This window comes from Plecotus auritus (genome assembly GCF_963455305.1).
Source record: "Plecotus auritus genome assembly, chromosome: 1".
NCBI classification, from domain to species: domain Eukaryota; kingdom Metazoa; phylum Chordata; class Mammalia; order Chiroptera; family Vespertilionidae; genus Plecotus; species Plecotus auritus.
The window spans coordinates 115,435,790-115,451,028 of NC_137770.1; the positions used below are offsets into that span (position 1 = coordinate 115,435,790).

At 46.4% G+C, this 15,239-nt stretch overlaps 1 protein-coding gene across 3 annotated transcripts in view; it reads left to right on the forward strand.

Moving 5' to 3' along the window:
• The first annotated feature begins 2,861 nt into the window (after positions 1-2,861).
• Positions 2,862-15,239, forward strand: part of PTPN9 (protein tyrosine phosphatase non-receptor type 9) — a 163,466-nt gene continuing 151,088 nt past the window's right edge. For 2 of the 3 annotated variants that reach the window (XM_080657937.1, XM_080657938.1), the window contains exon 1: positions 2,862-3,394. In XM_080657937.1, coding sequence (XP_080514063.1) covers positions 3,332-3,394 — 63 coding nt within the window. In that variant the 5' untranslated portion in view covers positions 2,862-3,331. The remainder of the gene's footprint in view (positions 3,395-15,239) is intronic. The other variant, XM_080657939.1, reaches the window with a different exon arrangement.

Genomic DNA, 15,239 nt, shown 5'->3' on the forward strand with positions numbered 1-15,239 from the left:
TTGAGGGGTCCCAGATTGGAGAGGGTGCAGGCTGGGCTGAGGGACACCCCCCATGCACGAATTTCGTGCACCAGGCCTCTAGTACACACACACACACACACACACACACACACACAGATCATAATTTCAGCTATCTCATACTATGATAGTGAGAGTAGAAGAAAGTCATTCAGAACAGTGTCTGGCATGTGGTAAGGACACAATAAATGTGAAATTATTATTTCAGTGTATGTATGTACTATAATTTATTTTACAGACTTTCCTATTGATAGGCCATTATGTTGTTTCATTCTTTTGCTATTACAAATCATTTTGCATCTCTAAGATCTGATCGAGCAGGATGACAATGCCATACTTGATTTCCTTGGTTTGAGCCTGCATAGACTAGCATTTTTACTCTCATTATCCTAACATTTACCTCTTAGAGCAAATCCAGCCAGCTGCCTTGCACTTGGTTTTGTTATCCACATCTCTGCTCAGCAACTTCCAAACATTGTCCTATGAGGACTGTAAAAGGCAACAGTTCTGAGAACTGTTCCCTTACACACAACTGTGCCTCTAAAAACCTGAGTTTTCTGTTCAGGGTTCACTCTGTTAAACTTCTTCCTTTATTAATTCTCCCTGCACTAGGAGTTAGAATGCCTGGGTTCAGGTTTTAGCTCAATACAAATTAATTAGCTGTGTGACTTTGGATAAATCACCGGCCCTTGGTGTACTGAAGATTACTGGACAAAACATCCTCTTCTGTGTCTACTCAGTGGTTTGTACTACTCAGGTCCTGCCTTTTCCTCCTCCAGCTTAGTCCTACAGCCCTCTACCTGCTTAGGAAGAAAAACTATGCAATAATGTCCACATATAAGTGTACCTGTGCACTTCAAACCCATTTTGTTCAAGGGTCAACTGTATTTGTTACTATTTTTAAAATTTTTTGGAAAAGGTTATACATCTACATGGAAAACTTACACACACAATGCTGTTAGAAACCAAGATAGTGATTACTCTTTTTTTTTTTTAATATATTTTATTGATTTTTTACAGAGAGGAAGGGAGAGGGATAGAGAGAAACATCGATGAGAGAGAAACATCGATCAGCTGCCTCCTGCACACCCCCTACTGGGGACGTGCCCGCAACCAAGGTACCTGCCCTTGACCGGAATCGAACCTGGGACCTTTCAGTCCGCAGGCTGACGCTCTATCCACTGAGCCAAACCAGTTTTCGTGATAGTGGTTACTCTTGAGGAGAGTAGTTACTTGGGGGTAGTGACTAATTGGGGCTTTGGCAAGTTGGGAATGCTCTAATTTCTTGATCTGTGTGCTGATTACATGGGTATGTTGAGTTTATGAAAGTACAAACATTTTCACTTTTTGTGTATGTGTACTTAAAAAGTTTTTTTTTAAAAAAACTCAAAATGTACAAAAGACTGTATAGGGAAACTCTCCTTATCCCTTGTTTCTGACTCCCGGGTCCTCTCCTGAGAAACAACCACTGTTACCTTTCTTGTGTGTCCTCCCAAACCTTTTGTAATCCTATATAATAAAACCCTAATACCCAAATCAACCAGAAAGCGGAAAGCCTGGATACTCAACACAAGAGCTGCCCCCTGGTGGTCAGTGTGCTCCCACAGGAGGAGCATCGCTCAGCCGGAAGCCAAGCTCACTGCTGGTGAGTGCAGCGGGGCCTGGGGCCTTGTGGCAGCGCTAAGGAGCAGCCAGCCCAGTGGTAAGGAGCAGCAAGCATGCGGGTGTAAGTCCCAGACTGCAAGAGAGAGGGATGTCCCACTGCCCCTTTAAACCCACAGGTGGACATCCCCCAGGGTTCCAGGACTGCAAGAGGGCGCAGGCCCCGCTGAGGTATGGCCCCCTCCCCAGTGCATGAATGTTGTGCACCAGGCCTCTAGTGTATAAATAAGTTTACAAATGTATGTTCATTTTTTTCTTTATACATGTGACAGCATAAAATGCACACTTGAGTCTTGATATTTTTCACCTCATAATATAGCTTAGGGATAATTCCAAATTCTAACATGTGGAAGTAACCCCAGGGCCTGGTATATAAATATTCTTGTTAAATAGACAGGGTCTTCCAGAGGAGCACCTGATTGTAATAATGAAACCATAACTCCTGCAAGTGGTTATGAAGGCAACCCAGAGTCAGCCTTCCTGATGCAAAGGGTAAAATAACCTCCTTTGAGTACCAGGGGCTTCTTTTTTAACTAAGAGCCGGCACCCGAAGTTCCTGTTGCAATGATGCAGAAATGAGTGAGGCTGTTTTTAAAGTCCTGGAAGGAACTTTCTCAGCGGTCTGAAGACCCTCCGTTGGGCTTCAACCCTTTTATATTTATTACTGGTCTGGAATGACGCAGAAACAGCGGAGCCAGCCCTGCCTTCCCTGTGACTCCGAACTGGCCCAGACCGCGCAGTAAGACGGCCCCCAATAGTGGTACCGCCTGCGGGGAAATCAGAGGCTTGCAGAAGCTGCAGTGTTCTGGATGCGATTTCCAAACCCAAGGCTGTGGTTGCGAGGTACTAACGTTAGTTCCCGTGGGCGATGGATTCCGGGATACCGCGGCAAAGCGAGAGCCAGGGCGGGGCTGATCCGGAGGTTCGACACCTGAGCAGCCGGGACCCTGCAGACTTCTCCAGGGGTCCAGTCCGCCAGCGGCGGGAGCAGGTGCCTTTCTCACTGGGTCCTCGCGGCCAGTCACCGCGGAGACCGGCCGACCTGCATCTGTATTCTCTCCCTCCTCCATGGAACTTAATCTCAGAAAACGCGCGCTCCCGCCTTCCTTTCTCTCCTCCCGCCCCCGCTTCCCCCAGCAGGCACCCGCCCCCCTCCTCTCTGTCGCCCCCTCCCGGACTGCGTCCCGCCCGATGGACCTAGCTCGTCGACCGCCCCTTAATGAACGGAACGCGTAGTTTCTCAATGGAGCCGCGGGGGGGCTCGTGCAGCCGCGGGGGTGGCAGTGAGTCGGGAGGGAGGCGCGACATTCCGTCTCTTCCCTCGGCCCCTGGCCGTGGCCTGAGGCGCTGAGGTGGCTGGCGGGTGGCCGGACCCGCAGCCGGAGGACCGGTCACGCTCGGTAGAAGCGGCGCCGCCGACGAGGCCTTGACCGTTCTTCATTTCCTCCTCTTTCCTCCCGATCGGCTTTCAGCTCTTCGCCGCACTGTTTTCCGGGAGGAGAACATACACAAGATTTCCGCCCAGAAGACGGCGACACCGGGGAGCCTTCGGCGAGGAGACAACGGCGCCGGGCGCAGCATGCACGGGCCGGCCCCGCACTGCTGAGCCGCGTCGCGCTTCGGAGCGGGCTCTATTCGCGGCGGCGGCGGGATGGAGCCCGCGACCGCGCCCCAGGCCGACATGGCGCCGGATCTGACCCCGGAGGAGGAGCAGGTAAGCGGAGCCCCGCGCCCCAGCCCGCGGCGGCCTCCCTCGGCGGCCGCGCCCCTGCAGCCCTTCCCCGAAGCGGGCCTCCCGGCCGCCCCCGGCCCCCACGTTTGCAGAGCTCCTTGCCTCTGGCCTCTCCTTCCTATACAGGTTTTGCTCTCTCTGTGCGGGTGTTTTCTAGGGCAGAAAAGCCCCAGTTGGGGGCAGGGCTCCTGCGGGGACTGTCTGTTCTCCGAGGATGCCCTCGGTTTCCAGATGAGCCCTGCGGGCCTGGGGCAGCGCCCTGGCCGTCTGCGGGGCACATTCTGGAAGGTCCGGGCCTTCCCACGCCCTAGAAGTCTCGGGCCTGGACCTTCCTCTTCTGCACGCCCACTTCCCTACCCCGTCTGATTCCGGTCTCCATCTTTCCGGAGCCTACTTTGAGCTCCATTGTCCCTGAACGCTTATGACCGTCATTCCCAGAAGGAAGTGGTTTGCGGTGTCATTTTGAGGGCTTGGGTAAGGGAAAAGCCGGGCCTTTTAACCCCCTCTCTCACATTTTTGCGGGACAGGCAGGGACCACACCTTCTGAGAAGATGGGAGTCCTACAGATTTTTCCCTGCCTCTTTCTTGGCACTACCCATACCCGGCCTTAGCCATGCCCAGATAGAGCCATAAGGAATTTCCTCATCTGAGATAAGATGGTCACCCATTTCAAACTCTCCATCCCTTGTTCCCAAGAACCACATTTGATAGTACAGTTTCTAGTATGGAGACAATCTGGTTCTACAAACCAATATTGGTTAATGGGCTTGTTTAATACTTGATTGTTTAAAAACCCGTTTCTCCTCATTTGTGGAGATGACATTTTTCATATTTAGCCTCAGACCACAGTCTTCCCTTTTGACGTTTTGAGATAAAATCAGCACGGGGGAAAAAAATTCTGCTGCTCTGTACAAGGCATGGCAACATTCTGGTAACCGCAGTTAAGCATTAATAAAATGCTAGTCAGGGCTTAGTGCAAGCAGGGGGCCAAGGAGCCAATCCTGCCAGAATTAAAGAAATACTTTAGTACTAAGGTATGATGTGTTAGATTGATTTTAAAGGGACAAAATTCTTTCATTCACTTCTTTTTTTGGGGATTACTCAGATTTGAAGTTTCTAAGACTTCATGGCATCAGTATTCCACTATGAAGATGGCATTAGGTTGCAAATTTAAAAAATTAAAACCAAGGAAAGCAAATATTAAAGTATTGATAAGGTATTGATAAAGTGGTTAAGTAAAAACCGTTTATATCAATGTGATGGCTATTAGCAAAGACTGGGTGGAAACAACTCTTTTCTACTGGCATTTCAAAATGTTGAAACAAACATAAAAGCAGCATAGTTCCAAGTATTATAGTTCCAATTATTGCAATGCTTGGTAAAATTTTATATTTTACTTTAATATCATGGAAGAGTACTCTTTTTTTTTTAAAGTCTTTGTATTTTTTTTTTAAATATTTTATTGATTTTTTACAGAGAGGAAGGGAGAGGGATAGAGTTTAGAAACATCGATCAGAGAGAAACATCGATCAGCTGCCTCCTGCACACCCCCCACTGGGGATGTGCCCGCAACCAAGGTACATGCCCTTGACTGGAATCAAACTTGGGACCTTTCAGTCCCAAGGCCGACACTCTATCCACTGAGCCAAACCGGTTAGGGCTGGAAGAGTACTCTTAACTGTAAAGATGTCTTTAAAGTATTTAAATTAAACTGCAAGTGGGTGTAGTTTTATAATAGTAGTCATCATAGGAAATAACACATTTATTCCATAATGCTAGTCCATTGCTCAAACCAATTTTAGAACTCATTTAGAATTTATTTCAAAGCTGTGGTGGAATCTTTGAAGTATTTTCAATGTTGGAAAAATCTTGTACTTTTGAAAGGCTATTTGATTTTTGGAAATAGTAAAAAATCTTTTGGAACACTATTTCAAAAGTAAAGTAGGTGGTCAAACTGGGTTAAGGCAAAACTGAAATGCATTTAGGCCCTTTTTGGGGTGTGGAAATTGCCTTACAGATGTTTCTGGAGCAGATCCCTCCTGAATGGTATCTACCTCTCATACAGTCATGTGAATCAGAAACCTAGAAGTATTCATGGACACTGCTCTCTCTCAGACGGTGTATATTATATATACACTAGAGGCCCGGTGCATGAAAATTCATGCCCTGGAGGGGGGTCCCTCAGCCCAGCCTACCCCCTCTCACAGTCTGGGAGCCCTCAGGGGTGGGAGGCGATCTGGCGATCAGGGGAAGGCGACACCCCATCACACCTCTGCTGCTGCCACTGCCGGCAGCGCAAGCCTCGTCTGGCCCTGGTTACCTGTGCCTCGAGCCGGCCCTGGGCGGCTGAGGGACTGAGGGGACTGGGCGCCACCATCTTGTGGCTGTGGGCACTGCCATCTTTGAGGACATAGCAGTCAATTAGCATATTCCCTCCTTATTGGCTGTGGGTGCTGCCATCTTTGAGGGCGGGGCAGTCAATTAGCTTATTCCCTCTTTATTGGCTGTGGGCGCCGCCATCTTTGCGATGGCATGAGGGTCAATTAGCATATTCCCTCTTTATTATATAGGACTAGAGGCCCGGTGCACGGAATCTGTGCACTGGTTGGGGGGCGTGGCCTGTGGGGATAAGCCTGCTGTGGGAATGCTGCTCATCCCAATCAGCTGAGCGGCTGTGGACCCGCCCTCTGAGCGGCTGCTCCCACAGTGGGAGCAGGTCAGCTGAGTGGCGCTTCCACTGTGGGAACACACTGACCAGCAGGGGGCAGCTCCTGCGTTGAGCTTTTACCCTGGTGGTCAGTGTGCATCATAGCGACTGGTCGATTGGTCATTCTGCCGTTTGATTGCTGGGCTTTTATTATATAGGATCATCAGGTTTTTCTGAATATCTCTTGAATTGTTTAATTTCTTCCACTGCCACCTTTATCACCGAAGTCCCCAAGATACTTCATATCCTGACATGATTTCTGTTTCCTACCTGACCTATCTGCATTTCTTAGCTCTTATTCCAGAAGCCAAAGGCAAACTGCATATCTGGTTGCATCTTCCCTTTAGCCTACCTGTCCCCCAAATAAGCATTTATAAAAAAACCATTCAGTGATTTTTTCATTGTTCTTGGGGTCATTACAACTCTTGAATATGATCTGCAAAGCCTCAGCCTTTAAGTGGTCTAGAACCCTAGCTAATTCTCACACCTCATCTTTGCTCCAGGCACACTGGCCTTTTGATCCTGCCTCTTGCCCTTTCCAACTTTCCTCTGTCTGGAAATACCCTCCACTGCTAACTCCCTCTTCATCCTTTAGCTCTCAGATTTCACTTTCTCTGGAAGGCCTTCCTTGATGTCCCTAGTTAGGTTAGATCTCTGTTACTGGCTCTCAGAGTAATATGTACTGTCCTTTATATCACCACAAGTTTACATTCTGTGTGATTGCATGACCAGAAGCTCCATGAGGATTGGAACTGTGTCTGCTTTTGCTTACCATCATAGGCACATTGCCTAACATAATGACTGTCCCCTAATGGACATTCAGAAAATACTTGTGGAATGAGTTAAAGTAATCCTGTATGTGATTTATACGCAGACAGCATTCATCTCCTTTTAGAATGGCTTATGAAAATAAGGACATTGCTTATTTTGATATGTGTTGAAGGTCATTATTATTACTTTACTAGTGGCCTGGTGCATGAATTCGTGCACATTGAAAGGAAATTAATTAGAAGAAAGATTCGTGTGTTAATTACATTACTGCAAAAAATTACACGTCCAAATAGTATATGTAGCCCTAGCTGGTTTGGCAAACGGACCTCACCCGCCAGAGGGACCCTGCTCACTCCGCAGACACCCTTCGAGCTGCGGCGCCACCCCAGGTGCAGCCGACTAGGGAGGGATCACAGGAGGTTGGCTCCAGGGTAGGTCCGGCCCATCTAGCCCAGTCCTGCCCTGCCGGCCACCTTCTATTTAATTTCCTTTCAATGTGCATGAATCAGTTTACCGGGCCACTAGTAGTATTATAAAATTAAAACACTCGTGATTGGCGCCAGCGAGAGCTTTATATTTATCACGCATGCACGAGTCAATGTTTATTTTTAAACTAGAGGCCCGGTGCCCGGATTTCTGAACCAGTGGGGTCCCTCAGCCTGGCCTGTGGGGATCAGTGGACCTCTGCGCCACCGCAGCCAGCCTTACCCGACAGTTCATGGGGCTCCAGCCCGTTGTTCGCATCGATCCCACATAGCACAAAGTAGTGTGCGAAGTGGCAGGTGGCTGGGGAGGAGCCCAGGCCCATCTGGGCGTCACGCTGCTCCCGCTTATCCCGGCCCCGCTGCGCCTGCCGCCACCGCTCGGGCATGCAGGGGGAGTGTCTGCGGGAGAGGCTTGCGCCCCCGCAGCTGCTCTTGCCAGCTGTCAGCCTGGTGTCTGGCGCCTGCCCATCTGTCAGCTGAGTGGCGCTCCCGCTGTGGGGGCGCACTGACCACCAGGGGACAGCTCCTGCATTGAATGTCTGCCCCCTGGTGGTCAGTTCGCGTCATAGCTACCAAGCAGTTGTCCAGTTGTCTGGTCGTCTGGTCATCCGGTCGCTTAGGCTTTTATAGATATAGATTGCCAGTGCATGTCATATGTACCAGTTGGTCAGTTGTATGGTTGTACGGTCGTATGTATGTATGGTGGTCACTTAGCCTTTTATGTATATTGATAGTGTCATGTCCTATATAGGCATGTGTTGAACTGATATATACCAAATCCTCATTTATAACTTTGATGTTTCTTGCCTTTACTCTTTCAGTTCTCAATTATAGAGCCTTCAGTTGAATTACAGGAAAAAAGTATGCTATGCCTTTAAGGAGTTTACATGAATAACAACAGTAATAACAGTAACTGTTTCCTGAACTCCTGCTTTGAGTCAGGCTCTGTGCTGGGCATATTACACATGATAAGATTGGAATTATTACTTCATCTTGCAAATGAGAAAACTCAGACTGAGAAAAGGAAATTGCCCAAGGTCACATAGCTAAGAAGTGTTGGAGCCATGATTTCCACCCAGAACTAGGTTATTCTGCCTCCACTGCAAATGTTTTTCCTATTATACTAGGGGCTCAGTGCACGAATTTGTGTACCTTGAAAGGAACTGTGTGCCACAAGGCTGCAATGGGCACAGGGCAGGTCTCGGCCCATCCTTTGCACCCCTCCCACTGCAGCCCCCGGTCCCCTCTCTGCTGGCAGCCCTGCTCCCACCGCCACCACTCCCATGCACTGACGGCACCGGCCCCGCTCACACCCACTGATGGTGTGGAGTGATTGGGGCCAGTGCCAGCAGCGGGTGCGAGTGAGGCCAGTGCCAGCAGTGGGTGCAAGTGGCAGCTCCTGTTGTTGAGCATCTTTACCATCATTACTCTGAACACTATATCAGATAAATTTTTTTATCTCCATTTCATTTATCCCTTTTTCTGGAGAATTCTCTTGTTTTTCATTTGGGGTATTTTTTTTTTTCTCTTCATTTTGGCTGCCTGTTTAGGTTTGTGACTGCATATTAGGTAGATCTGCTACACCTCTCTATTGTTAGTGCAGGACAGTGTCAAATGCTGTTTCTGACTAATTTGATCAGGCAAAGGCTGAAAGCCTCTAGAGACACGCCTCTGCCTGCAGACTGATTGGATTCAGGTTTGAATAGCCCTCAGGCAATTGTCCTCAGGTGTGGTGAGGTTTTTTTTTCCAACAGGGTGGGGCAACTGCTTCTGCCTGGAGGCTAATTGTTATTCTCAGTCTCTTAATGGGCCTCCGAAACTCCACACCTTGGGGCAAGGTGTTTTCCAATAGGGTGGTCAACTGATTTCCCCCCAGGCAAAACCCTTTCGTAGCAAATGTCTGTGTGAGAAAGATGACCTCTGCAGCACAGGAAACCAGAGTGTCCATCATCTGAGCTCTAACCCCAGAGCCCTCAACCATGGCTTCTGCTCACACAGCTCTAGTCCACCCTGCCCTCCCTCTGCCAGAGCACAAGATGAGTGGCTGCACAGGGAATTTTGTGTGTTGGTCCTTTAAGAGGGTGACTGCATTTCAGGCTGTCTTTCCCTGGCAGAGAGCAACCCTGCTGCTTTTCACAGCCAGATATTATGTGGCAACCGTTCTCAGTTTTGATGCCCTCTGATGGGGGGCCCAGCTTGGGGATTAGACCCCAGAGTTGTCAGTGGCCGCTCCCCAGATTCGAGGTATCTCTCCAGACCTTCAGCTGCTGTCTGTGGGAGCCTGGCCAGGCCTTTCACACCTCTTCCCTTTTTACCAGTCTCTATGCTCTCTATGCGGTCTCCGATTTCCATCCTTGGTTATCAGTGTTCTTTCCAGCTAGTCTTCAGTTGATTATTCAGGATTTTTTTTTTTTGTATTTTACTTGTAATTCCAGTTTGATCCTGGGAGAGTCTGTGTAGTACCCACTTACTCCACTGCCATTTTTTAAAAAAATATATATTTTATTGATTTTTCACAGAGAGGAAGGGAGAGGGTTAGAGAGTTAGAAACATCGATGAGAGAGAAACATTGACCAGCTGCCTCCTGCACACCTCCCACTGGGGATGTGCCCGCAACCAAGGTACATGCCCTTGACCGGAATCGAACCCGGGACCCCCCAGTCCGCAGGCCGACGCTCTATCCACTGAGCCAAACCGGTTTTGGCTCCACTGCCATTTTTTTTTTCTCAAAATATTTTTATTGATTCAGAGAGGAAGGGGGAGAGAAACAGACAGAAAGAGAGACAGAAACATCAATGATGAAAGAGAATCTCTGATTGGCTGCTTCCTGTGTGCCCCTTACTGGGGATCAAGCCCACAACCTGGGCATGTGTCCTTGACTGGAATTGAACCTGGGACCCTTCAGTCTGCAGGCCAATGCTCTATCCACTGAGCCAAATAGCCAGGGCTTCACCACCGTTTTAATCTCTAAAGCTTTAAGTTTTTAAATGGAACACCAAAGGAAGCTTTGATGTATCAGGGCAAGCTTCTTAGAGGAGGTGATTTTTGAGCTGAGTCCCAAGGGGACTACCCCGCTTATATCCCGTCTGGGTCGCCAGAATATGAAACCGGACAATCAGTTTGTCTGGGCTTCCTGTTACTACTTGAGCCAATTAAACAGACACCTCTTTTTTTTCTTTTGTACAGGAGAAATAACTATTTTGGAGCCAAATATGAAGAATATTATCTCACCAAAGTATAAAAACCAAGGTGTTTTTGTGTCATGGCTACGTTCTTTTTTTTATGTTTAATATGCTGGCAAAATTGTAAATTTGGGAGTGTGATGGGTAATTTCTACACATTAGTACTAGTCTTTATTCTTACTATGTTACTAATTATCCTAATTTTACTTTTCTAAAGCATATACTCACATTTGTAACTTGATCTGAAATTTTTGAATTTACTAAATTATAATTAACTTGACCACCACAGGTAGTTAAAAATATTTTATGGTGCCCTAGCCAGTTTGGCTCAGTGGAAGGAGTGTCAGCCTGGTGATTGAAGTGTCCTGGGTTTGATTCCTGTCAAGGGCATGTAACTTGATTGCAGGCTTGATACCTGGCTTTGGTTGGGGCGCATGTGATAGGCAACCAACCAATGTGTCTCTCTCACATCAGTGTTTCTCTCTCCCTTCCACTCTACCTAAAAATCAATAGAAAAATATCCTCAAGTGAGGATTAACAAAAAAACATGTATGTATTTTATGTTATATGCCTATATTCTTAAGCTCTATGTCTGTGTAACTAACAGAAAGTTAAGTGAGGCTCCTTAGGTTACATCCTTTTGGGCATACGTTGTGAGGAGAACTCTAATAAACCATAAAACAAAGACTCTTAACTAGGATTCTGAGGATTTTTGAATTCAGCAGTTATAGCCTTTCACTGTCTTTTTGTTTTTACAATTGATAGGATGGAATTACAGTTCTCTAACATACTGAGGCTTTTAATAAATCTTTATTGTTCAGATTATTACAGTTGTTCCTCTTTTCCCCCCCATAGCTCCCCTCCACCGGTTCCCACCCCACCCTCTGCCCTTACCCCCACCCCACTGTCCTCATCCATAGGTGTACGATTTTTGTCCAGTCTCTTCCCACACTCCCCACACCCCCTTCCTCCCGAGAATTCAGTCCACTCCCTTTGTATGCCCCTGATTCTATTATATTCACCAGTTTATTCTGTTGATCAGATTTTTTTATTCACTTGATTTTTAGATTCACTTGTTGATAGATATGTATTTGTTGTTCATAATTTTTATCTTTACCTTTTTCTTCTTCTTCCTCTTCTTAAAGAATACCTTTCAGCATTTCATATAATACTGGTTTGGTGGTGATGAACTCCTTTAGCTTTTTCTTATCTGTGAAGCTCTTTATCTGACCTTCAATTCTGAATGATAGCTTTGCTGGGTAGAGTAATCTTGGTTGTAGGTTCTTGCTATTCATCACTTTGAATATTTCTTGCCATTCCCGTCTGGCCTGCGTAGTTTCTTTTGAGAAATCAGCTGACAATTGTATGTGTGCTCCCTTGTAGGTAACTGTTTTTCTCTTGCTGCTTTTTTTTTTTTTTTTTTTTAAATATATTTTATTGATTTTTCACAGAGAGGAAGGGAGAGGGATAGAGAGTTAGAAACATCGATGAGAGAGAAACATCGAGCAGCTGCCTCCTGCACACCCCCCACTGGGGACGTGCCTGCAACCAAGGTACATGCCCTTGACTGGAATCGAACCCGGGACCCTTCAGTCCGCAGGCCAACGCTCTATCCACTGAGCCAAACTGGTTTCAGCTCTCTTGCTGCTTTTAATGTTCTCTCTTTGTCTTTTGCTCTTGGCATTTTAATTATGATGTGTCTTGGTGTGGTCCTCTTTGGATTCCTTTTGTCTGGGGTTCTGTGCACTTCCTGGACTTGTAAGTCTATTTCTTTCACCAGGTGGGGGAAGTTTTCTGTCATTATTTCTTCCAATAGGTTTTCAGTATCTTGCTCTCTCTCTTCTTCTGGGACCCCCATAATTCTGATGTTGGTACGCTTGAAGTTGTCCCAGAGTTTCCTTACACTATCTTCATATTTTTGGATTCTTTTTTCTTTTCCAGTTGAGTGTTTTTTGCTTCTTTGTATTTCAAATCTTTGACTTGATTCTTGCGATCCTCTAGTCTGCTGTTAGATCTCTGTATAATATTTTTTATTTCAGTCAGTGTATGCTTAATTTCTAGTTGGTCCTTTTTCATATCCTCGAGGGTCTCGCTAAATTTATCAGCCTTTTCTAGGAAATTCTTGAAAAGCCTTATAACCATGGTTTTGAACTCTATATCCAGCCGTTTGCTTTCCTCCATTTCTTTCATTTGTGACCTGTTTCTTTGTCTCCACATTTTGGCTGCTTCCCTCAGTTGATAGAGTGGCTTTATGTGCTAGGTGTCCTATAGGGCCCAGTGGCTCAGCCTCCCCAGTTACCTGAGGTGGACACTCTTGGTGCACCCCTTTGTGGGCTGTGTGCACAGCCTTGTTGTAGTTAAGCCTTGATTGTTGTTGGTATCACTGGGAGGAATTGACCTCCAGGCCAATTGGCTGTGAGGATCAGCTGTGTCTACACTGGGAGAACTTCTGTGCTAGAGACACCCTTATGGGAGAAGACTTGCAAAAGCCTCTGTGCTCAGCTTGGATGGGGCGGAGTCTCAGGGCGGAGCAGACAGCATTGGTTTCCCGTCAGCTCTGCCCTAATAGGCACCGTGTCTCAGTGTCCCGTGATAATCACTGCAAGCACCTCTGAGAGAAAGCCGCCCTCGAGTTCCGCCTGCTGCCAGACAGTCCAGTTTCTCCCCGAATGAGTCTGGGTCCCCAGAGTCTCGCCTGGAACTGGAGTTCAGTGCAGTCGGGAGCTTTTGTCTCCCTCCTGCTTGAGAAAGCCAGCCGCGTACTCCGTTGCCTACCCTCTCCGCGCGCACGCACGCCTCGGTACCTCTGCTTTCCGCAGTTCCTCTGAGTTTCAGTGTGCTTTTCACCCCGTATGAGTCTGGGTTCCCAGAGTCTCGACCGGAACTGGAGTTCAGTGCAGTTGGGAGCTTCTGTCTCCCTCCCACTTGAGAAAGCCAGCCGCGCACTCAGTTGCCAGTCCTCTCCGCGCACATGCGTCTCAGTACCTCTGCCTCCTGCAACTCCTTTGAGTCTCTGTTCTTTTCTCTTTCCTTCTTGTTGTAGAATTTCCACTCAGCCAGCCTTCCTGTGGTTCTGGATGATGTCCGTTTTGTCTTTTAGTTGTAGTTTTGAAATTGTTGTGCAAGGCAGCAGTTTAGGTGTTTACCTATGCCGCCATCTTGCTTTCTCTCATATTTTTATTTTAGACCAAAAAAGGTTTTAATAACTCATATAGTACTTCTCTCACATTAAAAAGAATTCATGAGCCCTAATCGGTTTGGCTCAGTGGATAGAGCGTTGGCCTGTGGACTGAAAGGTCCCAGGTTCGATTCCGGTCAAGGGCATGTACCTTGGTTGCAGGCACATCCCCAGTGGGAGGTGTGCAGAAGGCAGCTGATCGATGTTTCTCTCTCATCGATGTTTCTAACTCTCTTTCCCTCTCCCTTCCTCTCTGTAAAAAATCAATAAAATATATATATAAAAAAAAAAGAATTCATGAGTTCTTTAAAGTTTTTGTAACAAAAATTCTAATATTTATTTTCAAAGTTTCTAAAGAAAATTCCTATTTTAGAGTTTATATTGTTTAGAGCTTCTAGCATTGTTAAAAGGAATAATAACCTAATGCATGTAGAGCACTTAGCCTGATGCTTACATAGTAAGCACTTCATAAAGTTAGCCATTGTCATGACATTCTCTGTCTTAAAATAGTAAAAGATTTTAGAGCCAAGTTAGCTTAAACCAATCCTAAGGGGGGGGGAAATATTCATATTCACTCGGGAACCATAATTTAGCATGGATACTTAAGAATGCTAGAAAATAGGTATCTTGTAACTTTATGGTCTAGGTTTTTCAAAAACCTATTCTAATTCTAATCCTGGTTTGTTCTTATAACAGAATCTTCTAAAGCTAAAAGTTTATCTGTCTAGAAATTTTTGGCATTTTTTTTTCAAGGGCAGGGTTTTTTTCTTGGTTCTTGTGGCCAAGAACGTCTCTTTTCCCAGAGCCTCAAATGTCCTATGCTAAATGTCAGCTGCTCTCTCCGGAAGTAGCCATATGTCAAGGACCAAGTGATTTATAATACTAAGTTAAGGTTTTCCAGAGAGGGAAATTAGAGGAGGCAGAGCTGAAGAATCCTCATTATTTTCATTATTGCCAGTAACAAATGATATTGTAATTAGCAATTAGGTAAAAATCTCATTTGGATATGAGAATTTTACTCTTAAAATTTCTGAGCATATCAAGGGTCTTGGACTTTTGTGAATATTAAGGAACCTGGATGTTTTCTGGCAGGAAGTTGACCTTAAGTACTTACTTTTTAAATTAATTAAATATAAGTTAATTATTTTTGTTATTAATCCTCATCAAGGATATTTTTCCATTGATTTTTAGACAGAGTGGAAGGGAGAGGGAGAGATAGAGAGAAACACTGATGTGAGAGAGATACATCGATTGGTTGCCTCCTGCATGCCCCTGACTAGGGCCAGGAGCCTGCAACTGAGGGATGTGCTCTTGCTGGAATAGGACCCAGGACCCTTCAGTCCACAGGCCGACTCACTATCCACTGAGCCAAACCAGCTAGGACTTAAGCATCATTTTATAGCAGAATGGCTGGCGTGCTGCAGTGTCAAGATTAGACATCACCTCCCCAAACTGATTATTTGTTCAAATACTAAAACCCTCTAGTGCCGTGGTCGGCAAACTG